General features: G+C 42.7%; 1 protein-coding gene and 1 pseudogene across 6 annotated transcripts in view; both read left to right on the top strand.

The window, feature by feature from the left end:
* Positions 1-24,937, top strand: part of Tamm41 (TAM41 mitochondrial translocator assembly and maintenance homolog) — a 41,805-nt gene that overhangs the window by 5,115 nt on the left and 11,753 nt on the right. For all 6 annotated transcript variants that reach the window (XR_012436389.1, XM_020177169.2, XM_074044437.1 and 3 more), the window contains exons 3-5: positions 833-925; positions 8,776-8,926; positions 22,331-22,476. Coding sequence is in view for 5 of the 6 variants with exons in the window: in XM_020177169.2 (XP_020032758.1) it covers positions 833-925; positions 8,776-8,926; positions 22,331-22,476 (390 nt within the window). In the remaining variant the exon portion in view is untranslated. The remainder of the gene's footprint in view (positions 1-832; positions 926-8,775; positions 8,927-22,330; positions 22,477-24,937) is intronic.
* Positions 14,638-14,736, top strand: LOC141413221 (small nucleolar RNA SNORA51; annotated as a pseudogene).

The following is a 24,937-nucleotide window of genomic DNA, read 5'->3' as shown; positions in this document are numbered from 1 at the left end:
GCAGAGTGTCAGTGAAAACTTAATTGTAAAAGAAATTTCTGGTTCCTTGTAATGAAAAGGATATTAGAAGGCCAGACTGAAATTCTAGCACCTATGTTTTTTTGAGACTGCATCTCACCATGTTGTCCAGGCTGGCCCTGAACCCCTAGGGAGCTCGAGCAATCTTCTTGCTTCAGTCTCCCTAGAAGCTGGAACTACAGGTATGCATCACTGTGCTCAGCCTGGTTTTAACTCTGCCACTGCCAGTGCCACTTTGGGCATGTCAGTTATTCTCTTTGGGCCTCAATCACTTCTCAAGCTGATTAGGTGGAAGGACCAGTGTTTTATTCACAGTCCATGAGAACCAACACTAAATGGTGTCTAAGAGCCACTCTGCCTTTAGCATCACGTGGACCTGAATTAAAATAATGGCCACCTCACTGCATGTACCATGGGGGCCATCAGTCTTTTTTTCATAGTATTGGGGATTGAACCTAGGGCCTCACACATGCTAGGCAAGCAGCTCTACCACTTGAGCTACACCCCCACTCCTTTTGTTTGTATTTTGTTTCTGAGATAAAGTTTTGCTGACTTTGCATTGACTGGCCTCAAACTCTCAGTCCTTCTGCCTGGAACTTCTGGGTAGCAGGGATTACAGGCCTGACTCCATCTCAGTCTTTATGCTAAACCTCTGAAGGGTCTTGATGGAGATCTGTTTTTCACAAGGGAGGGATTTTGGAAATCAAGGTAGTACTCTGCTCAAGAATTTGTTCTATTTCCTTACCTTTTGTATTTGCATAAGCAACAACCAGGTATTTTGCCCTTTTTCATGTCCATTTCTTTTCTTTTTCAGCTTATCAAATATGGGGTTATTAGCACTAGTATTCTGATCGAAGATCTCCTCAGTTGGAATAACTTATACATTGCTGGACGCCTCCAAAAACCGGTGAGTGCAAGTTTTTTAGGTTGCTGTAATCAGGGATGCCTCTTGTCTCTGAAATTGACCTTATATATATGATCTTTGTCCTTAGTTCTTGGCAAAGAGCTCCTAAAACTCTTGGAATTCTTGAGTGATAAGGATAACAAGTCCCTTTCAACCATATCTGAGTTTACGCTAATGAAGTGATCTGTTTTTTCCCTGCAGTATTGGGGATGGAACCAGGTCTTGCCCATGTTAGGCAAGAGCTATCCTGCTGAGCTACACTCCCAGCCCTAGGTGACTCTTGATGAGCCCCTATGTAGCTTCAGGATAGGGCTGGTTACCAGAGGAACCAACCATGTGATTAGGGGTCCCTTCTTCCACCCACCTCTTGGGGGGGCGTGGGGAGGACTGGACATTGAATTACTCATCAAAAGCAACAGATTATTTGTTCATGCCCAGGTAACAAAAAGCACCATAAAAACCCTAAAAACCTGGGCTCAGAGAGTTTTCATGTTGGTGAACACAGCGAGGTGCTGGGAGGATGGTGCCCTTGAAGAGCACATAGAAGGCCAGCACCCTTATTCCCCATAAATACCTTGTATTTCTCCTTTCCTTTTTTCATTCCTAGAGATCCAACCCAAGGCCTTATCCATGCTAAACATGTACTTTACCACTGAGCTGCACCCTTAGCTCCTGCATGTCTTCTATTTAGCCGTTCCTGAGTTGGGTACTTTATAACAACCTGGTAATAGCAAGTAGAGAGCCATTCTAGAAAATTATCAAACCAGAGGAAGAGGTTATAGGAACTCCCCAATTTACAACCATTCTGTCAAGTGGGGAAAGTCTTGTGAGACTGAGCCTCTGACCTATGGGATCTAAATGTAATTCTAGGTAGATAGTGTCTGAACTGAATTGAATTGTAGGACATACAGCTGATGTCTGAAAAGTTGGAAAGGGAAAAAACCTGCACATGTTGGTTTCAGGTGCTGGAAGTAAAAAAACAGATTGTCAGGGCATGCCTGTAATCCCCGCACACAGGACTCTGAGGCAGGAAGATCATGAGTTTGAGACCATCCTGGGAACAAAGCCTAAAAGAAAAACAACACTATTGCTGCCCTTTCTCCACAGATTCTTCAATTGGCTGATGGGATCAGGCTCTGTCAGTTCATTTGGGCTGGGGAGGATAATAGAGGAGGTGGCCAGTGCGTCAATGGAGCCCCTGTCAGCACCACTTAGATCATCTTCCCTTCTAGAACCTGAGGGCCATGGGGGCCCTGTGTCCACTGCTTTCTCACCAGAGACCTGGATAGTGCCTGGCACATGGAAAGCTTCAGTGACTATTTGTAAGTGAATGAGCCAGACAGTGATTCCAGGGGGATGAACCTCACATTGTCCTCTTGAGGCCAGTGGTAATGTCGGGTCCTACTTTCTTACCTCATTTGAGATACTGCTGGAAAAGCTGTGGGGAGCAGACCTCTCCCTGGACACTGATGGAAACAGGAACAGGAGAAAAGGTGGGAGGAGTCTGGAGTTCTATTTTTTTAGCGGGTGGTATGGGAACACACTCACTTGAGCCACTCCGCCAGCCAGGAACTAGAACTTTTAACAAACATTCACACATACTGTATTTCTTCTTTTTTAAAAGTGTATGCTGTATTTTCAGAGAAAGGTTCTTTTCCTAGTTTAAGACCTATGTTCAGTAGTCCACACTTCCCAAGGAAAATTTTCACTGTGCTGTCTCAGGTTCCAGAGAGGGCACACAGATGGTTCTCAGGTGTCTCCATAGCAGGGACACATTAACACTGTCCTTTTATGGTCAACTATGGAAGAAGTTAGAGAGACAGTATACAATCTTAGTTCACTGGGTTTGTGTTAGAAAGTTTTCTTTGTTAATGCATATAGGCCATCAGCATTCTCTTCCCTTGGATCATGAGTTCAAGGCCAGCCCGGGCTGCATACTAAGACCCTGTCTCAAAAAAAACAAGCAAAGAAATAAACAAACAAAAGGTTCTCTTGCCTTGTACCTGGACTCAAAATTTGATACTGTAGCCCATTAAAATATTTAGATATGTGATGTGAACAGTGTTACACACATATTTGCATATGTAAAAATGTATCAAGCTATACCTTCAGATGTGTGGATTTTGAAAAATTTACTGTCTGTAATTTTTACTTTAGTAAAGACATTTTTGTGTGTGTATGGTGTGGGTAGGGATGGAACCCAGGACCTCACGCATACCAGACAAACTCTCTAATACTGAGATACATCTCCAGACCAGTAAAAACATTTTTTAAATATTCAGAAACAGTGGGCTTACTGAAATAATGCTCTGTCTATATAGATGAATTTCTCATTTTTAGGCTGAATAAGTAGTTAAAGTTCATAATGAAGGAAATAAATTCAATAAAACTTTGTAAGTATTCATTTTATTTCTAAAGTTTGTTTTGTTTGGTTGGTGGGTTGTTTGTTTTGAGAGATGATCTTGCTAAGTTTTCTACGCTGGCCTTGAACTCTTCGGCTCAAGCAGTTCTTCAGCCTTAGCCACCCAGCTAGCTGGGACTAACAAGCATGTGTTACCATGCCTGGCCCCAAAGTTTGTATCCAGTGCTGAGGACTGAACCAGGCTTTTGCATGCTGAGCAAGTGCAACATCCTAGGCACCATCCCCAGCTCCCCAAAATTTTTTTCTTTTAATTTACAAAATCTGCAGCTTGAGAAAAGTGAGTGTAGAATTAGAAGCCTTAGCTGCCTGACACTTATTAGCTGTTTATATGAACTTGGGTGACTGACTGGGTTTATCTTCCTGAATCTTAGTTGATTCAGGAAGTTGAATCTTAGTCAATGCGAATAAGAGTACTTGCATTTCAAGATAAAATGAGATTGAATTGAAAATGTTGTATTATGCCTAGAATGTTTCCAAAAAGGGGAAAAAAAAGAAAGGAAAATTAAGATTTTTTTTTTTAAATTTGAAGCCAGGCACCAGTAGTTCACACCTGTAATCCTAGTACTTGGGAGACTGAGAGACTAAGATCAGGATTGTGGTTCAAGGCCAGCCCAGGCAAAAAGTTTGTGAGAATCCCATCTCCAAAATAATCAGAGTAAAATGGACTGGAGGAGTGGCTCAAGCAAAAGAGTGCCTGTTTTGTAAGGTGCTGAGCTCAAATCCCAGTCCCACCAAAAACACTGACAGTGATAAGTGGGAAAAGTCATTCTCCCTCCCAGTCCTTCCACTCCTGTGAAATCAGTTGACCTTTAAACAAACTATGTAACCTGTAGGTGGCAGCAGATAGTAAACAAATGAGCAAACCTGATGAAAAGAAAGGGCAGCAACAAGGAGAATGGGATGTCTTCAGAAAAGAGTATAAGAATATAAGTATGAATTCTTTGTTTTTCTGTTTTAAAACAAAGTTATGCTAAATTACAGTATCTAAAGCTTTAAATTGTCTTGCATCTTGCAAATCAACATAGAATTTCTCAGTCTTTGAAAGAAATACAAAGGATTTGAAAAGATGGGTATATCTACAAAGAGTTGAAAATTAAATTTCTATCATACTTTACTGTCAGCTTACCTGATAATTGAGTGCTTACCCATTTTTATTTCTGGCACAGCCTTAAGTTTCTAAGTCATTTGCAATATGTGTATGTGTGTGAGTGTGTGTGTGGTGCTGAGTTCAAACCCCAGTACTACCAAAAAAAACCCAAAAAAACTATGGAATTTAAAGTAATAGAATATTGTGGGCAATCCTTTGTAAGTTAAAACAAAACAAAACAAAAAACTCCACAGTAATGTAAGTCAGTCAAATAGTTTCACACGATTTTGGATTTTCTGTTTAACACTGTTTTAATGAAGAGGTAATTTTGCTTGAATTTTTGGCTCTTTGTTTTTGAGAGGGGTCTCACTGTGTGGCCCACACTGGTCTCCAATGCTGAGCTCAAGTGATCCTCTTGCCTCAGCCTCCCAAGTGCTGGGACCACAGACGTGCTTGAAATTTAAAGCAATCACAGTGACCTGCAGTGATATCCTTGCCGCCTTGTTAAGAGGGTTTAATGTATTCATTGCAGTGCATTTTACTTGCTAGTAACACAGCTTTCTGTAACACCTTTATTGAGATAGCATTCACATAACATGATTGAACCGTTTTAAGTATACAATTCGGTGAGTGTCGGTATAGATACGGTTGTGTAACTATCTCCATATTGTACCTCTGTTGATTTACATTTTGCAGATAGAAAAGTCACAAAGATGTATGAAAGATCTCTTAACTGGGAATTGGGGAGCCTAGCTTACTAGTTTGGCTCTGTCCTGCTGTGAGTCACTCGCCTTTGAAATGCAAAGGTTGAGCCATTATTTAGTTTCTTCTCTGTGCATGCCAAAAGAATTAAAAAAAAAAAAAAAAGGAGACCCCCCCATTGCTTATCCTGAAAGAGCCCACAGTCAGTAGGTAGATAAGGTTTCATCCAGCCCTCTGGTCTGCATTTCTTCATCTTCAAGCCAGGACTGTTCTGGTGAGTGTTGAGTATTTCAACACTAGATAGGGTTGTGTGCTTTGTGACTAAAGTTTCACTCTGCAATTCAAGTCGTCTCTGTGTGACTGTACAGGACTATACAGGGGTCTGTGACTCTTTTTTTTTTCTTTCAGTCTTGAAAGTACTCACAAATCTCTCCTTTGAAAGTCTCTCCAAGCATTGCCCCTTCTCGCAGAAAAGATTTTTGCCTGGCAGTAGTGCTTATGTTATCTATGCAGTGAGGTCAGGGCATTCCCAGTAGGTACAAACAGCTATTCACAAATCTGAGGACTTTCTTCTTTTCCCAGGCCTCTCTGGCAGTGTCCCAAGCGTTCACTGGCTTTTCACTCTGAGCAACAAATAACAGTGCTGCTGAGACAAGTTCCTAGTTCACCTTTCGTTGAAGAACCAGATCCACACAAGTAGCAGAGACTTCCGAATTGACACTTTTCCTTTGAGTAAGAATGCTTTTATTTTCACCCTCTTAACCTTCGATAGCCAACAGACTGCTTTCTTACACCCTAAGTGGAGCAACTTTCTTGGAGAACAAGTTGTATTTTGTTAACTAGGAAAAGACTCCTAAACTTACTCTTCTCTTTGCATCTTTGAATTGTTGGCATCTCAAAGTAGCTTCTGATTTCACACACACTAGAGAGGGTGTAGGATTATGGAGCAGTACCTGCAGATGCAGATGAAGAATGGGAATGTGGACATAGAGACATGGGAGAGACAGATCAGGGGACTGGACCCTGGTTTGCTGTACTACTAACTTCTCTTGGAGAAGATTTTTCATGCTCTGGCCCCCAGTTTCCAAAAGGATCAATATCTATGTGGATTACGGGTTTGGGAAAGTTAGTCAGGAATAAGCATAGGAGTTATTATATATAGAACCTTAAAATTGGGGGCTGGGTAAATGTAGCCCAGTGGTAAAATGATTGCCTAGAATGCTCAAGGCCCTGGGTTTAATCCCCACCACAGCAAAAAAAAAAAGCCTTAATCATCTGTCAAGAAGGTGGGTGTGATGGTTCAGAACTATAATCCTAGCAACTCAGTGGCTAAGGTAGGAGGATCCTGAGTTTGAGGGCTATATAGCAAAATCCTGTCTCAAAAAAGAAGAAAACCAAAAAAACAAAACCAGAAGAAGTTAACCAGAATGCATCTCTAACTGAATGTATGAGAATAACTCAAACTACTTAGAACTTGATTTACATGGTATAAGGTCATTACCGTGATTTTTGCCATCTCTCAGGCAAGTTGTATTCCCTGGGCGGCTGCTTGGTTCTGTTCTCCGCAGATGATTGCAGTAATACTGAACTCACCAAAGTGCTGAAAGGCTTAAGTAAGGACTATGACATTCTCATAATTTTAAAGATGGAGGAAGTGGTACTGAGTCAAGTGGCTTACCTGCCCATACGCAAGGTTTGTTCATGTGTTATAGTCTTAGAAGAAAGCAAGGGGACACAAGGTCAAATATAGAATTTGGGTTATGCTTAGTTTATAAGTTAGTTACATGTCTTGTAGAACTGCTTTTTACTAATAAAAAGAAAAATACCTTGGGATAATGTTCTGCTCTTTTAGTAAAATTTTGTGTTGGAGTTTCTCACAGTGTGTCTTTTATGTGCCATCTTAATTTGTCATAAGTAGTCTGTATTTGACAAAAAGCAACTAATGCCCTGGTTTCTAAAACAGGAGGAAAACATAGCACCAAAAGAGTTAGAGATGATTGATATGTTTCAGTTATGTGAGAGTCCTTGTTAGGGACTTCTAGACCTTTGTGTAGGAAATCTATCAGAGTAGGACTGGTGGGGTGGCTGAAGTGGTAGAGCACCTGCCTAGCAAGCATGAGGCCCTGAGCTCAAACCCCAGTGCCACCAAAAAGAAAGAAAAGAACACCACCAGAAGCATGATGTTCTGAAAAGATTATAGTGGGAGTGTAAAGTGGTGTAACCATGTTGAAGAACAACTTAGTGACTCTGTAATACCTTAGAGTGTTTTCAAAATGTTTCCCTGAACCAGCGGGGTCCACATTTCCTGGGAGCTTGTTAGAAATGTATGTTTTTCAGGCCTTACCCAGGCCTGCCAATCAGAAACTTGGGGTTGAGCCCACTAATATGTGTGGGTGCTCCTAATGCTAGCCAAAAATGAGACCACACATGGCCCAGAGAGACACGAGGAAGCTTGCTTCAGCTAGGGATCGTATGTAGCCTCAGTTCATCTTCCCAGCAAATGTGTGTGCTTCCTCCCCTAAGCCCATTTTATTGATAAGGCTTTATTAACCATCTTCACAGAGTTAGGGAGAGAGCTGGGATTGAATCATTAACGCCAGTGCTGTCTTTTAACACCCGAATCTGCAGCTCTTTGTATTTCAATTTGAGGAGAAAAATCCTCTGTACTGAGCAAGGCAGTTGCTTGTACGCCAGGTACTTTACGCTTGTTTTCTAATTCAGTCTTTCTCACCGTTCTTTTCTTTTCTATTTCATCAATTTATTTTTTTTTTAATTTTCTTTATTGTTGTGCTGGGTGGGGGTACATTGTACCATTTACAAAAGCTCTTACAATATAGCAAACATATCATATGTGAATTCACCCCCTCCACCATTCTCCTTTACCCCTCTCTCCCCATTCCTGGAATAGCTTCAACAGGTCTCATATTTCCATTTTCATACATGTGTACACAGTATTTGCACCATATTCATCCTCCTAACCCTTTCCCCACCTCCTCCCTCTCCCATCTGACGATGCTTTGATACAAATCTGTTCCCTCTGTTTAGTAGATAAGGATTTAAGTTTTGAGAAGTTAAGCAATTTGCCCAACTCACATAGGTATCTAGATTTGAACCCAGACCTATCTTTAAACCCATGATTTTTGTATTGTAGCTCATTTTTATTCCTTTTTCTTTGAATCAAGCTCAAAATCAGAATGTAACAATCATAATAGAGTATGAACTGCCCGTGTTATACCTGGCAAAAAGAGAAGTGAGTTGTAAATAAAGAAGTAAAATGCCTCCTTCCACCAGAATAGTAAGTAATGAACAATGAGACTATAAAATGGAAAAATATTACAGTTCCCAGAGTGCAGTTATTGCTGTTCAAAAGCTGTGGTGAGTTTCTTCATTTAAAAGGAGAATATTCATTTTGTTTTCCTTGGCATTGTGATACTTTCCTGTGTCTTGATTTCTCTGACTTTGGCATAAAACAGGAGATTCTGGGATTACTTATTAGAATAACAATTATTTCTCGGCAATCAGGGTAGGATTCCAAGATCTTCAGCTGTAGACATTTGGCACAGTTCCAATGTGTATGTAAACCGTGGCTTGAGCAATACTGCACTTCTAGAGTTTTCCTTCTGAATGTTCTACTTTTTCCAGGTGAAAATTGTGGCAATGAATGAGAATGCCACTCTCAGATCAGCCCTCGATAAAAATCTGAAGAGTGCTTTGACTGCCGCTTTCCTCATGCTTCCCGAGAGCTTTTCTGAAGAAGATCTCTTTCTAGAGATTGCCGGACTGTCCTATTCAGGTTCGTATGGTGCGTGCTCCTTACTTCACCCTGGACTTGGGACAGTCTTCGTTCTAAATCTCATCATTTACTGCAGTAACTCCCTGGTATGTCTCCATACTTCCAAGGTCTCCACTATGTCCCTATAGATACTGTCCCAGGGTAATTTTGTTGTTGTTATTTATTTTGATTGTTTGGTTTTTTTGGGAGAGGTTGGCACTCCTGGGACTTGAACTCAGGGCCCCACGCTTTCTAGTCAGGCTTTCTACCACTTGAGCCACTCTGCAAGCCCTATTTTTTTATTTTGAAATAATTGCAAACCTATAGAAAAGTTTCAAGAATAATTCGGAAACCTCTCAAACTGTTTTCCAAGGTTCACCAGTTGTAACATCTCACCACATTTTTTTATTACTCTGTCTGTATCAGTGGTTTTCAAACTTTGCATTCCTGTGACCACCTAGAGAGTTTGTTAAAACAGATTCCTGGCCCCATCCCCAAACAGCTGATTTAGTAGTTTGGAGTATGGCCTAAAAACTTGTATTTCTAACCTACCAGCTCCAGGAATCCTGCTTTGAGAACCACTACACAATCTCTGACTGTAAATACACTGTTCCTGAGCAGTTTGAGAGGAGGTTGCACACACGTGTCCCTTTAGGCCCTGTACTCCAGTTCATGTTTCCTAAGAATAACCATGGCATCCCTACCACATGCATAGAATTCATCACTGATATGGCATTTGTACCAAATTGACAATCCATATCCAAGTGTCAATTGTCCCAATAATATCCTTTACAGCATTTTTTTCCCTCAAGTGTATGACACGGTTAAGGATCATCTATTTCATTTAGTTAGCATGTCTCTTATTTTTATTTAATTTTGGTGTTGGAGATTGAGCCTGGGGCCTTGTGCGTGCTGAGCTCTCTGGCTTGAAGCTGCACCACTTGCGCAGCCTTTCTTGCCTTGCATGGTGTTTACATCTCTGAAGTCTGCAGGCCAGTCATGTGCATCCTGCATAAGCACTGCTTTCTCCCTGTGTGCAGTCTCTTCAAGGGAAGATCATGCAGACTTCCTGCTGCTTCTCACACTTCCCCTTTGTGGTGTAGCATCCATTGAAGATTCTTTCTCAAACCAGGCTTTGCTGCAATGGTTACAAACTGGTGATTTTCCAAGTACATCTTCCTCTACATGAATGAATGAATGAAAAGCTTCTCTCTCTTCCCCATTTGTTTATTCATTTGTTTATTAGTTGTCTAAATGTTAACTTCCTTTCCCTTTCAACAAGTTGTGTTTCTCAGAGATGTTAGAGGCTTCCTTAAAAGACAAGGGCTCGCTGAGAGTATAGAGCTCCTGGTCCCTCACTGCTACAACCAGAGGAGCATCATATTTATCTGTTTAATATAGCTGTGTTCTGTGGAAGGTTTCATTTACAAGGCTGGGGCCTGGCTTATTGGTTGAGTGCTTGCCTAGCATGTATAAGACCTTGAGTTCCATGCCCAGTATCAGAAAAAGAAAAAAGATTTGAAAACCATGTCATAAATTCTCTCCTGACTTTTAAGTATGAGTCAAAGAACTGTACGCCTTATGCTCAAAACATTGCAAAAGCAGTGTGCTTATTCTCTGAATCCAGTGCAGATAAGATGTCATGGATATTTAATGCTGCGAGAGACTTCAGAGGTCCTGCTCTTCAGTCTTCTTCTTAAAATTCATCTAGTATGGCACAACTGTAATTGCAACTCTGGAGAGAAAGGAAATGAACTGAGCTCAGTCTTTGGTTGCTTCAGCTTCACCGGGAAGCATCCCTGCCTCTCATCAGAAGGCAGAGGACAAAGAGTGGCCTGCCCAGGTGACAGACAAGTAGCTTATATGCAGTGAGTGGGGAAAGAGACCCCTTTATTAGAGTGATTCCTGCAGAAAAAAATGATGGGACAGAAGCCTTTTGTGGCAGGCTGATTTTGTGGGGAAGATACTGGACTCTTCTGTATTTGGCCCACGGCACTTCTGCTTCTCCATTTTCCCCACATTGATAATCAACATCACCATAGTCTGAGTAGATTTTGGGAGTTTTCTATGAATTCTGAACATTGACTAAAGACTTTTATCAAATGATACAACCGCTTTCACCTATTTGCAGACCTTTTTGTGTGTTTGTGCACTATAAATCAAAGCCAGGCCTCACATCCACCAAATGTGCTCTACTCAGTGATAAAGTGCTTGCCTAGTGCACAGGAGGCCCTGGGTGCCTCAAATCCCCTGTACAGCAGAGAACAGCCAACAACAATAACCAAAGCAAACCAAAACAAAACATGTTCTCAACTGAAAAGCTATAATTCCAGCCCCAGACTTTCCTAAGTGAGCATTCAAGGTGCTGTGAATCTACAGCTGGTTTTTGCTAGAACTGGACTAATAAGGTAGAAAGGATGTGGGCCCTACTTTCATAGATGTGAGTTTGCCTCAGGCAATGTGTTGAAAGGCAAGGTTTCCTCCTGTCTCTCCTAGGCTTCTGAGAACCCAGCATCCTTCAATTGATGGAATTTTAGCCCTTTGGCAAACTGCAAATCTCCTAAACCCTCAGAGTATTTGAAAATTCAAATTACCCCAACCTCACTTGTAGTTACAACTTTGACATTTTCCATCTCTTCCCAAGTTGAGAAATTAAGCCCAGCATTTCTTCTGGAGGGGGCACAGGAAGGGAGAGGATGGGGAAAACATATGTCTTCATGCTATTGGACAAGTTCCTGCCAGTGGTTCCTGGAGAGGCACTGTTGGTAGTGATAATATCTCTGTCCATTTTATAGAGTGCTTACAGTCCACTTTGCTCTGGGGCCTGTGTTTATAAAGCAGTAGTGTCTGATGTTGAGAAAAAAGTACATGGAGGATAAGAGTCTGCAAACCTGGGGTGGAGAACACTTTCTACTCCTTCAGTTGTTCTTAGGAGTCTGCAGTTAAGCCAACAGAAAAGGACCTCACATAGATGTCTCCAATGATATGTATATTTATATACACACCCTCGCATCTATCTCATTGGGAAGTGCTCAGAAAATTACTGCTGTTATTTATGATTATATTTATGTATTTTTATTGGCTATATAGGTTTTCCACAGGCTGAGACACTTGTACTGAACATTCAGTGACTGATGGACACATAGGTTAGCCCCATTTTCACTTTTATTAGTGACACCGCTGTGAGTCAATCCCTTTGTATGAACTACTTAGTAATGGATATGTTCTCCAAAGTGGAGTTGTGTGTGGTTACAAGAATTACACAAGTTAACAGAAAATGCTTGTCAGATTTAGCAGAATACTTAGATCTTCCTTACAGACCAGCCTTATAGAATGACAAACACCTCCAAGCATTTTGTGTGAAAGAGAATGGCTGCTTCAGTGCCAGATTGCCTGAACACAGGCAGAGCTACTTCTAGGAATGAAACAGAGCAGTGAGGAAGTTGCCAGTGGACTGATTCTTGGGAGGAACATTAGCAATGGCTGCCAGCTCTCTGAAGTGTGAGTAAGCATCCCCTGGATTCTGGTCACAGCTAGTAAAGAAACTTTTTCTGTGGAATGGAAGCTATTAAATTTATTCTGTGATGGTCATACCATTAGAAACCTTGAGAGCAGTGTTCAGTGGGCCTTCTGCATATTGAGGATTGCCCATTTCAGGAATCTAGAAACCTGCTTCTCTCTACTTGCCCTGCTTGAGCTTTTGTTGAAGACTCAGAAGTCTGTGTACTTACTAGTCACTTGCTGATCTTTGAGAAGCAACACTCCCAAAGGTGTTTTAATCATTAATAATGTGTAATGTGTATGGGTTATGCACTATCAGATACTGTTCTGAGTGTTTCCTATGCATTAACTCACTTAATCTCTGAATATTATAAGCTAGTTATCAGGGCTCCCATTTTACATCCAAGAGCACTCAAGCCCATAGCTTGCTCTGGGTGTCATGAAGTTACAAGTGCCAAGCTGTGATTTGTTCCCAGGGAGTCTGTTCCTAGAACACTCACTCTTTTTTCTTTCTTTCTTTCTTTGTTTTCTTTGAGGTACTCGGGCTTGAACTCAGGGCCTTCACCTTGAGCCACTCCACCAGCTCTTTTTTTGTGAAGGGTTTTTCAAGATAGGGTCTTGCAAACTAGTTGTCCGAGCTGGCTTTGAACCACAGTTCTCCTGATCTCTGCCTCCCACGTAGCTAGGATTACAGGCGTGAGCCACCAGTGCCCAGCCTGATTCATCTTTATCCCTCCCTGTGCTCATCCACTTCATGCTTATCTGAAGGGTAAAAAAGACAAAATGGTTTGGATTTATATTGTTTAGTGTCTCAGCAGTTTATTCTCATTCTCTTCTGCTTGTGAGTTAATGTAGTCTAGTAGCTATGGAGTTATTTTAAAGAATACCATTTGAATAATACATTAGGCTACATTCTAGAAACACTGCCTTGGTCATTTTAAATACATATTATTTTGTCCACTGGCAGAATAATGAAATTGGATCCTTGACTCACATCATACACGGAATTAACTCAAAATGGATCATGACAGTGAGAGTTAAATCTAAGAGCTAAAACTATAAAACTCTTAAGCCAGGCACTGGTGGCTCACGCCAGAAATTCTAGCTGCTCAGGAAAAAGAAATCAGGGGGATCATGGTTCAAGGCCTGCCCAAGCAAATAATTCACAAGACCCTATCTTGATTCTTTTTTGTTGTTGTTTTTGGTGGTACTGGGCTTTGAACTCAAGGCCTCACACTTCCTAGTAAGGCAGGTGCTCTTACTGCTTGAGCCACTCCGCCAGCCCCACAAGACCCTATCTTGAAAACCCTTCACAAAAAAGGGCTGGTGGAGTGGCTCAAGGTGAAGGCCCTGAGTTCAAACCCCAGTACCACAATAAATAAATAAGTAAAGTTAAAACTCTTAGAAAAGTGACTTGGTTAGAAAGTGGTTTCTCAGGTATACACCAAAAGCATAAGCAATAAAAGAAAAAATAGATGGAACTGCATAAAAATTAAAAATGTTTGTGCTGCAAATAATACCAAGAAAATGAAAAGGCAGGTAATGAAGTGGCACAAAATATAAATCATGTATCTGATAAGGGACTAGTACCAGAGTTCTTAGGCCACACACCAGCAGCTCAGGCCTGTAATCCTAGCTACTTTGGAGGTTGAGATCAGGAGGCTCTTGAGGCCAGTCCAGGCAGAAAGTTCCTGAGACCCCATCTAATCAGTAGTTAGACATGGTGGCACATGCCTGTCATCCAAGATGCAGCAGGAAACATAAACGGGAGGCTTATGGTCCACGCCAGCCTGGACATAAAGGGAGACCCTATCTCAAAATTAACTCGAGAAAAAGGACTGGAGGCATGGCTCGAACACTAGAGTGCCTGCCTCGCAAGTATGAAGCCAGGACCAGAGAGGGAGAGGAGAGAGGGAGAGGGAGAGGGAGAGGGAGAGGGAAAGGGAGAGGATTACAATAAAAATAACCCACGTTAGAAACAAGCAAGAGGTTTGAATAAACATTTCTTCAAAAAAGATGTGGAAATGGAAGCCCATGAGAAGGTGTGCTCAGCCCCCACAGGATCGGGGAAATATCAATCAAACCACACAGACACTGCTTTTAAAACTACTGAGATGGCTGTGATGAAAAACAGACGAGAACAAGTGTTAAGGACAGTATAGAGAAATTGGGACCCTCCTGCTTTGCTGGTGGAAATGTAAAATGGTAGAGTTGCTTTGGAAAACGTTTGGGGCCTCCTGGTGCTTACCATAGGCTGTAAGTAAACCTCCCCCATGTACACCTCAGCCCAGGCCTTGTGTCTGGTCTGTATTGTGAATGGGGAAACATGGGGTGGGAAAAAAAAAAAGAAAATGTTTGGCAGTTCCTCAAAATCTTTGTAAATGTAGTTACTACATGAACCCAGATTTCTCCTCCTGCACACATACCTAAGAGAAGTAAAAGTGTCTTCCACATGAAAAGTCAGAATGAATGGTCAGAGCACCATTTTCTTTTTATTGGCGGTACTGCAGTTTGAACTCAGAGTCTCATGCTTGCTAATAGGCAGGTGCTATACCAATTCAGCCATGCCTCCAGCCCTTTTTTGCTTTTTTTAGTTATTTTTCAGGTAGGGCCTCCTGGTTTTGCCAGAGGCCAGCCTCACACTGCAATCCTCCTACCTATGGCCTCCTGCATAGCTGGGATCAATCACAGGCACACACCACCATGCCCAGCTTATTTATTGACATGGGATCTCACTGACTTTTTGCCCAGGCTGGCCTCTAACTATGATCCTCCTAATCTCCACCTCCCAAGTAGCTGAGCTTACAGAAGTGAGACACTGTGTCTGGCACAGCAGCATTACTTATAATGAATAGCTAAAAAGTTGAAACAAATCAAATGTCCATCAACTGAAATGGATAAGTAAAATTGGCACATCCATACAATGGATGTTCAGCCATAAACAAGAGTCCAGCTCTGATAACATGCTATAACACGATGAACTTTGAAAACGTTTTGCTAAACTCATAAAGGACCGACCACATGTTGAATATCCTAGGTGGTGCAGGTGTAGCTCAGTGGTAGCGTGCTTGCCTAGCGTGCCCAAGGCCCTGGGCACAATTTCCAGCACCTCAAAAAGTCTAACATGGTAGAGCACACCTGTATTCCAGCACCTGGGAGTCTAAGGCAGGAGGATTGCAAGTTCAAGGCCAGCCTGGGCTACATAGTGAGCCTCATCTCAAAAAAAGCTGTAAGTAAATAAGTAAAATATCCTGAATAGGCAAATCTGTAGAGGCAGAAAGTATTTGAGCATTTGCCTGGGGCTGGGGTGAAGAGGTGAAGGAAGATGATGAGTGACTATTAATGGGCACAGAGTTTCTTGCAGGGAGGCCAAAATGTTTTTTGATTGATTGATGGTTGCCTTGTAAATAAATACACTAAAAACATTGAATTGTATACTTTAAATGGGTAGATTGTATGGTATCTGAGTTATATCTCAACAGCTCGCAAAAGTGAATATTGTTTTTGCCATATCAATATCTAGTTTGGTCTGCAGTCCCTAAACACTGCCCCATAAGAACCTGCACTGAAATAATGTGTCACTTGTGATCTGAGGTAGGGCCCAAGTCTATATCCCACTGTCTTATCACAGCTCCTGGTATTTGGTAGCCACCCAAGTAGTCATTGAACTGAAATGACAGCAATACTGAGACTAAAAAAGGGAAAAGTTAAACCAGTGATTATCTTAGACTCTGGACTTTCTCTGCCCTCTTATCTTTTGCCAGTCCCATGTACTTACCATAATAATCAATCACATCTGCTTTACTATTTAACATAACTTTTCTAATCCCTTAACTCATTTAAATATGAAAGCAATTGTGAATTTGTAAGGTTAGTATGATTATTAAGCCATTTTACAGAGAAGGAAACTGACTCAGCTGAAGATGAGCTTGTCTGTCTGTTCGATGACAGTGTCTCTAGCTCCTCTGGCCTGGACCTCAAGATCCTCCTGCCTCAGAAAAGTTAAGTAACTTGACTTAGATCACCCTGGGACATTGTCAGTCTTAAAAGCCGGGACCTTTTGTGCTCTGCAGCCCCTCTCATCCCACATACAAATAAGGTCTCTGACCACTGACTGCATGCTTGAGTTCCAGAGCAGGCCAACTACAAATGGTGTTTGAGCCTCTGAGCTTGTCAAAGAGAAATTATGTCTTTGGTTACCCATTGTATTACCCTGGCAGTTGTCTGGGTTGAGCAGTCAAGAGTTAAAACCATCAGGTGAGATGTAAAATAAAAGCAGCAGTCAGTTTTTCTCAGTCCCTAGTTTTGTTACAAACAGTTCTCTGAAAGTAAGGAAAAATTGATTTTTATGATTAGGTGCTGGTTCATGCTGTGCCCACAATGTTACTCATTTTGTTCTGAAGAAATGAGTAACCAGCCCATTTGCTCCCCGTCTCCTGTGACTGAGCTCCTGCTGCACAGCGATTGGAGAAATTGAATTCAGCAGACATTTATTGATGTTTCTTCCCTGTACCAGGCAGCGCACAAGGAACTGAAGATCCAGAGCTCAGCAAGTCCAGTTCTTGTTCTCAGAGTCCAGAGTATTTTCTAGGTCCCTTAATCATGGGATGCAGTATTCTTTACTGGGAGGATTTGATTAGTTTGCTTTTACATTTTGGTCAAGTGCAGTCCTTCCCTCAGAAAGTTATTGTCTAATACATAAGGACTTTTTGTTTGTGGGGAATGTGGAGAGAAAAGGATTGACACAAATACCTAGAACTCAGCAGTGATACAAGCTGTGTTTCACCCCAGGACCAGCCCTGTTAGATTCAGAGTGTGATGATATTTCATCTCCTCAAAGGTTAATAGAGTGCATTTATAATGCCTTAATAAAACAAAACCCACCACCTCTCCATTCACATTTGTCAAGTCATCACATCCACGTATCCTGTGAATTCATTGAGAGATGCTGGCAGTAATTTGCCAGCATTGTAGAAGTGAGGGAGGTAAAGGAAAGTGACAAAGTAGAATAAAATAGTTGCCTAAGATGTTACCACCCTGATAGGGAGAGGCGGTTGGACCATGTGCAGATTATCTCTGCACCCTGGTCTCATCCATAAAACTTGGAGTGGTAATAATAGGTACCTTCTTTATGGGACTTGTGTGTGTACTGAGTGCACACGTTAGCACTCCACCACTGAGCTGCACCTTCAGTCCTCATTTTTACATAATCCCCATATCTTGTTTTTCCTGTTTTTCCCAGGTTTGTTTGCTGTACTTTTGTATACTCACTCACGTTACTATACACTGTTGTGTGGTCATTTTCCATCTTGTTATGCTGACTTTTTTTGTTGTTGTTTTTTTGCGGCAATGGGGCTTGAACTTAGGGCCTTCACCTTGAGCCATTCCACTAGCCCCTTTTTGTAATGGGTATTTTCAAGATAGAGTCTCTAGAACCATTTGCCTGGGCTGTCTTCGAACCTTGATCCCCCTGATCGCTGCCTCCTGAGTCTCCGGGATTACAGGGATGAGCCTGCAGCACCCAGCTGCTGACTATAATTTTCAGTGGTGATCCACTGTTCCATGATAGGCTATGTGCGTACTGCCATAGGTTTCCCATCCCTCCTGGACATTTGACTTGCTTCCTATAACTAACACTTTCATTTTTTCTTTCCTTTTTTTTTGCAGTACTGGGCTTGAAGTCAGGGCCTTCACCTTGAACCACTCCACGAGTGCCAATTTTTTATGATAGGGTTTTTTTTTTGAGGGAAAAAAAGAAGCGGGACGGGGCGTCCTCCCCCGCGAACCTCGCCCATCCCTCCCTGGGACGGAGGGCAGCGGGCCCGCGGGGGCGATCGGGAGAGCCCCGCCCCGGTCGCGCCACCGCCCCCCCACGTCCCCCGTCCCAGCCCGGGGCCCGCGAGGCCCCAGCGGGGAGCGGGGAGGGCGCTCGCGCGCTCCCGGACGCGGCCTCCCTCGAGACGGGGACGGGCGCGCGCCTTCCCACGCGACGCCCGCGCCGGGCCGGGCCGCGGCCGACGGCCGGTGCGGACGGATGGAGGGAGGGAGGCGCGCCCCGGGGCGGCGGGAGGGGAGAGGAACCCCTCCGTTCCCCGGACGCGGAGTCACGGCCGGGAGAGGCGGGGAAGGAAGGAGAGAGATGGTCCACCATCTCGACTCTCCCTGCGGCGGCGGCCATTGTTTGGTCGCAAGCGAGCGAGACAAATCCTGGTGTCCAGGGCTGACTTTCAATAGAGCGCAGCGAGGGAGCTGCTCTGCTACCTACGAAATCCCGACCCAGAAGCAGGTCGTCTAGGAATGCTTTAGCGCCAGGTTCCACTCGAACGTGCGTTCCCTGATGGGCAAGGGGGCGGCTGTGCCCCGTTTCCTGGGACGAAGGGCTCTCCACACCGGACCCCAGTCCGGGAGGCGCGGCGGCGCGGGGGCAGACCTGACCGAGGCAGGGGACTCCCGGCTGTTGACGGGTCCCAGCGGGGACGGCGGGGGAACGGCTATCGGGGCCAACCGAGGCTCCTCGGGTGCTGTCATATCTTTCTGCCTGGGCGGGATTCTGACTTAGAGGCGTTCAGTCATAATCCCACAGATGGTAGCTTTGCCCCATTGGCTCCTCAGCCAAGCACATACACCAAATGTCTCAACCTGCGGTTCCTCTCCTACTGAGCAGGATTACCATGGCAACAACACATCATCAGTAGGATAAAACTAATCTGTCTCACATGGTCTAAACCCAGCTCACGTTCCCTATTAGTGGGTGAACAATCCAACGCTTGGTGAGTTCTGCTTCACAATGATAGGAAGAGCCGACATGGAAGGATCAAAAAGCGACGTCCCTATGAACGCTTGGCCGCCACAAGCCAGTTATTCCTGTGGTACTTTTCTGACACCTCCTGCTTAAAACCTATGATAGGGTTTTTCGAGATAGGGTCTTGTGGACTATTTGCCCAGCTGGCTTCGAACTTTAATCCTCCTAATCTGTGCCTCCTGAGTAGCTAGGATTACAGGCGTGAGCCACTGGTACCTGGCTCGTTTTTTTCTTAATTTTTAAAAAAATTTTTGCAGTGTTGAGGATTGAACCCAGGTATGTTAGTGATTTTTTTGCTGCTGTGACAAAATATCTGAGCAAATCAGCTTAAAGGAAGAGAAATTTATTTTGGTTCACAGTTTCAGTCTGTGGTTGGCTGGCTCCATTGCTTTTAAGGCCTGTGGTGAGGCAGAAGCATCATGGTGGAAAGGCATGGCAAAGGAAAGCTGCTTTCCTCATGGCAGCCAGGAAGCAGAGAGAGGGAGGAGGAAGGGTCTGTGGACAAGATAGGCCCTTCAAAGGAACATACCCAGTGACCTACTTCCTCCTGCATGACCCCACCTCCTAATTTAGCTATGAACTTACAGTAAATTAACCCAGTGCTAAAGCTGACACCTTCACAATCCAGTCACCTCAGTAGCAGCACCAGCAGGGGACCAAGCCTTCAACACATGACCCTTTGGGAGGAACACTTTATACCCAAACCATAACACCAGGGCCTTGTGCATTCTAGGCAAGCACTCTTTCACTGAGTTATATCCTCAACCTAATGAACAATTTTTTATTTGTAATATATTAACTTACTTCCTGGGAAATCTTAGGCAAGTTGCTTAATCTCTGTGTCTTTGTTGCCATGTATACTGAATGAGGTTAAGACCCTCATTGAGAGGACAGCTCTCAAGTAGACTAAATGAGGCAACACGCCAAAGTTCTTGGAACATGGCCTGGTGCTTACCAGATGCTCAGTAAACACCACCTCTTAATCTCTGCGTTTGATCTGTTTCTTTAGGCTTGCTCTCTAGAGATAGGCTTTCTTGATTCACTCCTTTCCAGAAGGATTTTAGCAGTTGATGATGTCCACAGCAATGTGCAAAAAGACCAACATTAGTAGTGATCCTTGGTGTAACTCTAACTGTAGAATACTAGTGGGAAAAAAATTCATACAAATTTAAGGAGCTTGTTAAGACTGGGTTTCACTTCTGCTCACCCACTTCAGCAGACAGACCTCATCTATTCCATGGTCAGGTTCAAAGCTATTTAGGAGTCTGTTTTTCTCAAGCTTCTGTGTCCCTGCTACATTCCACAAATTGTCCTTTCATGCCTAAAAATCAGTAGACTATTCCTTACTGATGCACACATTACCAAACATTGTTTTAGTCTGTTTTCTGTTGCTAATAACACAAAACCATTTCTGAGAAGTTACAAAGAAGAGAGGTTTATTTTTGTTCAGTTCTGATGGCCTTCATGCTGGCATCACATGGTAGCAGACAGGGAACAGGTGCACATCTGTCTTCTCTTCTTGCGAAGCCACCAGTACTAAGTAATGGGGACTCCACCCAGCTGATTTTATCTAATCCTAATTACCTCCCAAGGCCCCACCTCAAAGCACTGCACCCTCTTAATACCTCATAGCAGAGACTAAGCCCTGTCACAAATTTTGGAGGGAACAAATCATCCTCATACCATTTCAGACTTCTTTATACTTTTATTTTTTTCAAAACAAGCCAATAGTTTGCTCTAGGAAAATCCATCATGGCAGGCAATGACGTATTTTCAATCCCTTTCCTCCTCCAGGAAAAGAAACTGGCACAGGTAGTCATATGTCATGGTTTGCCCGTGTTAATACTTGTCCTGATGTAATTATCTGTAGGTGCTCTCTGCACCCTTAAAAGGACCTAGTTTGGATAACAGATGACATCACCATCTAGTCCTAGGGTTTCCTCAGCAGCTGAGGCACCTGCCTATACTCACTGCCTCCAACTCCACTGGTGACTTGCTCTCTTTTCAAAAAGGTTTCCGCCACATTCTTCTCACCATGCTTAACCTTTATGGGCTTGGCTTCTTATTTTTTCTTGTAGGACTGGGGATGGAACCCAGGGCCTCATGTGTGCTCTACCACTGAGGCACACCTCTGCAGCTCCTTTTGAATTCACATTAGCCCATGAGGCATCCACTCAAACATTCCCATTTTATCACCGTCTCCCTACACTGCTTGCTGAAGATTGTCAATGTCAGAGGCAGGGCACTTTTCATTTGTTGAAAAAGTTGCTCTTTGTCCTTCAGGATTGTTTATTGTATTCATAAGTTTCCTCAAAAGGGGGAGAAAGAGCAGGGGAGTGGCTAGACTGATTTAAGCACAGTATGTTTACAGGTAAAATACCAAGACAAAATCCCCATGAACAACGAACGGACACTTAAAAATGAAGGTCAGGAATGTAAAATAGGTCATGTTAAGGGAAGGACTCCAGTGGGAAGGGGAGGGTAAGTGAAGGGTAAAGGAGTGTGAATATGGTTGATGTATTTTCTATACATGTATGAATATGGAACATTGAAACCTGTAGAAGTTATTTTAAGAAGGGGAGTGGGATAGGAAGGAGACCAATGAAGGGGACGAACTAAACCGTTGGATGACGTATGTTTATGTGGAAATGTCACAATAAAACAAAACCCCCATGTAACTATCTTACACTAATAAAAATGATTTTTTAAAAAAAGCTCTCATGCAACTAGGTCAGTGATGAGTTAGCGATAGCAAGGACTCAAGGACAAGGAGGGATCTGAAGTGGAAGCATACAGCTCCTGTCTTTTGGCCCGGGCAGAGTGTCTATCATAAGGTGAAGGTTTATCAGCACAGAAGCTTCTGCACTGAAAAAAGCAGATTAACTTCCCACTGATGATAACCTTATGTGATTAGGTAACTATATTTAAGCTGTGTCTCTGGCTTTGTGACTTTGGAAATGTCTGCATTTCCTGTGTACTGTGTGCCATCTTAAGGAGGAAAAGCAAGTATTCTGATGAGGAATCCTGCCACGTTGAATCAGCAGTACCAGTGAGGGGGTTGTAGTTCATAAGACAATGTGGATTCTTAGTTGAAGATTTATTTTTCTGTTTATTTCAACTAGGTGACTTCCGGATGGTGGTTGGAGAGGAAAAGACAAAAGTGTTGAATATTGTGAAGCCCAACGTAGCCCACTTCCGAGAGCTCTATGGCAGTATACTGCGGGACAGTCCCCAAGTGGTATACAAAACCCAGCAAGGCAGACTAGAGGTAAACTGTGCAGAAACTTCCATTGTTTCTAAGACAAGAACTGTTGAAGGGAAAAATAAATAAGGATAGAACAGCATGGCGCATGGGTCACATTTCTATCTGAAAAAGTAAGTACCATGTGTAAACACACGTTCCTGTGCATCGGGGCAGTGCAGACACTAGAAATAAGGGGGACCTTTGAGAAGAGAACTGCAGGCAGGAGTGGGAAGGGGACGTGTTTTTGTTAGGCCTACTCTTTTGTCACTTGAAGTTCTTACAGTGTCCATAAATTATGAGTCAGAATGAGCAAAGACAGACTCAGATCACTGTCTTTCCACCTCCAGGCCCATGTACTTCTCCTGACTGGTTGAGGAGTATTCCTCCAGATCTTTTTTGCATATAATTGTGTATATTTGTGTACATGTATGAAGAGGTTCAGTCTTTTTTGTTTGATTTTATTTTACATAAATGGGATCACATATATTATTCTGAAGCTTGCTTTTTCTGTACTTGTGTTTATTATGTCTTGGAATTTTTCTTTTTGGTACACAAAAGAGACCTTATCAAGGTACTTTAAAAATATTATTGTTAAGTGATAGAAAATAAAAATCAAAGGACTTTTCTTTAGAGAAAAGTAATTTGAGCTTTAAGATTTTTTTTAACTATAAAAACCAAAGTTTTTTTTAACCTCTAACAGAAAATATAGTATGTTACTTCTTTTATGCTTTTCCTCATTCATATAGGAACAGGTAACATCATATTGTATAAAAGAGTAATGGAATTTCTCAAACTGAAAAGAGAGCTTTAAAACATAGGAATTTTTTTTTTTTTTAAAGAACAGAAAATGATGAAAATAAGAAAAGAATATTGAATGGCATATGAAAGGCCAGATATTTGCCCTTCAATCTAGAAGATTTTACCATGTGTACTTCAGGTTGCAGGGGTTTTGCTTTAATGTTTACTTTTATCAGAGTGATGCCTGCATGTGGTATAAAAGCCAAGTGGTATCTCAAGGTTTATAACAAAAAAATAGCAGTTTCTGCCAGGCACCAGTAACTCATACCTGCAATCCTAGCCACTTGGGAGGCAGAGAGCAGGAGAATTTCCGTTCAAAGCCAACCTATGTAAATAGTTTGAAAGACCCTATCTCAAAAATACTCAACAGAACATCATTCTGAGCAAGGTCAGCCAGGCTCAGAAGACCAAAAATCATATGTTCTCCCTCATATGCGGACTTTAGATCTAGGGCAAATGCAGCAATGTTGGTGGACTTGGATCATAAGAAAAGGGGAGAGCACATACTGGAGATATAGGAATAGGTAGAAAGCCCAAAACATGAAAGCGTTTGATGTCTCCATTCCAGAGGAACTAACAGAGAAACCTTAAAACGACAGGTTATCGTGAGCAGGGAATCAGGAACCAATGTAAAGATCAGTTAGAGTTGAATCAACATGGGTCATAACACATGGGTACATGAAAGCAATAGTAGGAATCTTTCAGTATAGCTATCCTTAACTAGCAAAAACGCTTTGTCTTTCTTATTATGCATATGTCCCGTCTTCAACAAAATCAGTCACAAGGGCAGAACAGGACCCGCCTGAAACTGGGGCGGGGGAGGAGGGGCAGGGTGGAGAAATGACCCAAACAATGTATGCACATGTGAATAAATAAACAAACAAAAAATACTCAACATAAAAAAGGGCTGGCAGAGTGACTCAAGCAGTAGAGCACCTACCTAGCAAGCATGAGGCTGTGAGTTCAAGCCTCAGTACTGAAAAAAATAAAAAAGGTAGTTTCCTGTTTCTTGTTATATTTGCCTCTGTTCTAAATCATGAGATTAGACTGCTATTTCAGCATGTTGGTGAACCCAACATTCTCTAAGCCCCGCACAGTGGTTCTGGCAAGGTCCCGTGAGCAGCAAAGGCAGAGCTGGCATCCTTTGATCTTACTTGGTAGTGGATCTCAGCACTCTTGAGATTCCAAGGAGACCCACCATTGTGCTTCTTTCTTAATGGTCAGAGACACAAGATGGGGGAGTAAGGCCGCCTTTGTCTAGAGGGGATGTCCCAGCATGCTGCAGCCCACCCAGCCCCTGAAAAGTTCACCAAGGTGACAGCTTCCTGAAATTTCATAGGGTTCCTCTGAGGCATCTCCTACACTCTGAAATGCATATGTCTACCAAGGCTTCCAATGTACCTGCCCCTTTTTGCTCACCAAGTGACATTAACATTATGTCATCACTATAGTAGACCAACATGATACGATACAGACTCTCCAAATAGCCTGGTATCCTTCAAATATTTTGTGACAAAGGATGGATAAGTTAATCTATCCCTGAGGCAAACCACAGGGTATGCTGCTGTCTGTCCCAATGAATGTAAGTTGATTCTGACCCTCCTTCTAACAAGGATGGGAAGGAATGCATTCATTCACCAGGTCTGTGGTCCCAGTAATGCCCCAATCATGCAATGTGTGTCCTTTC

The sequence above is a fragment of the Castor canadensis genome, chromosome 10 (assembly GCF_047511655.1).
Source record: "Castor canadensis chromosome 10, mCasCan1.hap1v2, whole genome shotgun sequence".
NCBI lineage: Eukaryota > Metazoa > Chordata > Mammalia > Rodentia > Castoridae > Castor > Castor canadensis.
This window is presented reverse-complemented; position numbering and strand designations above follow the sequence as displayed.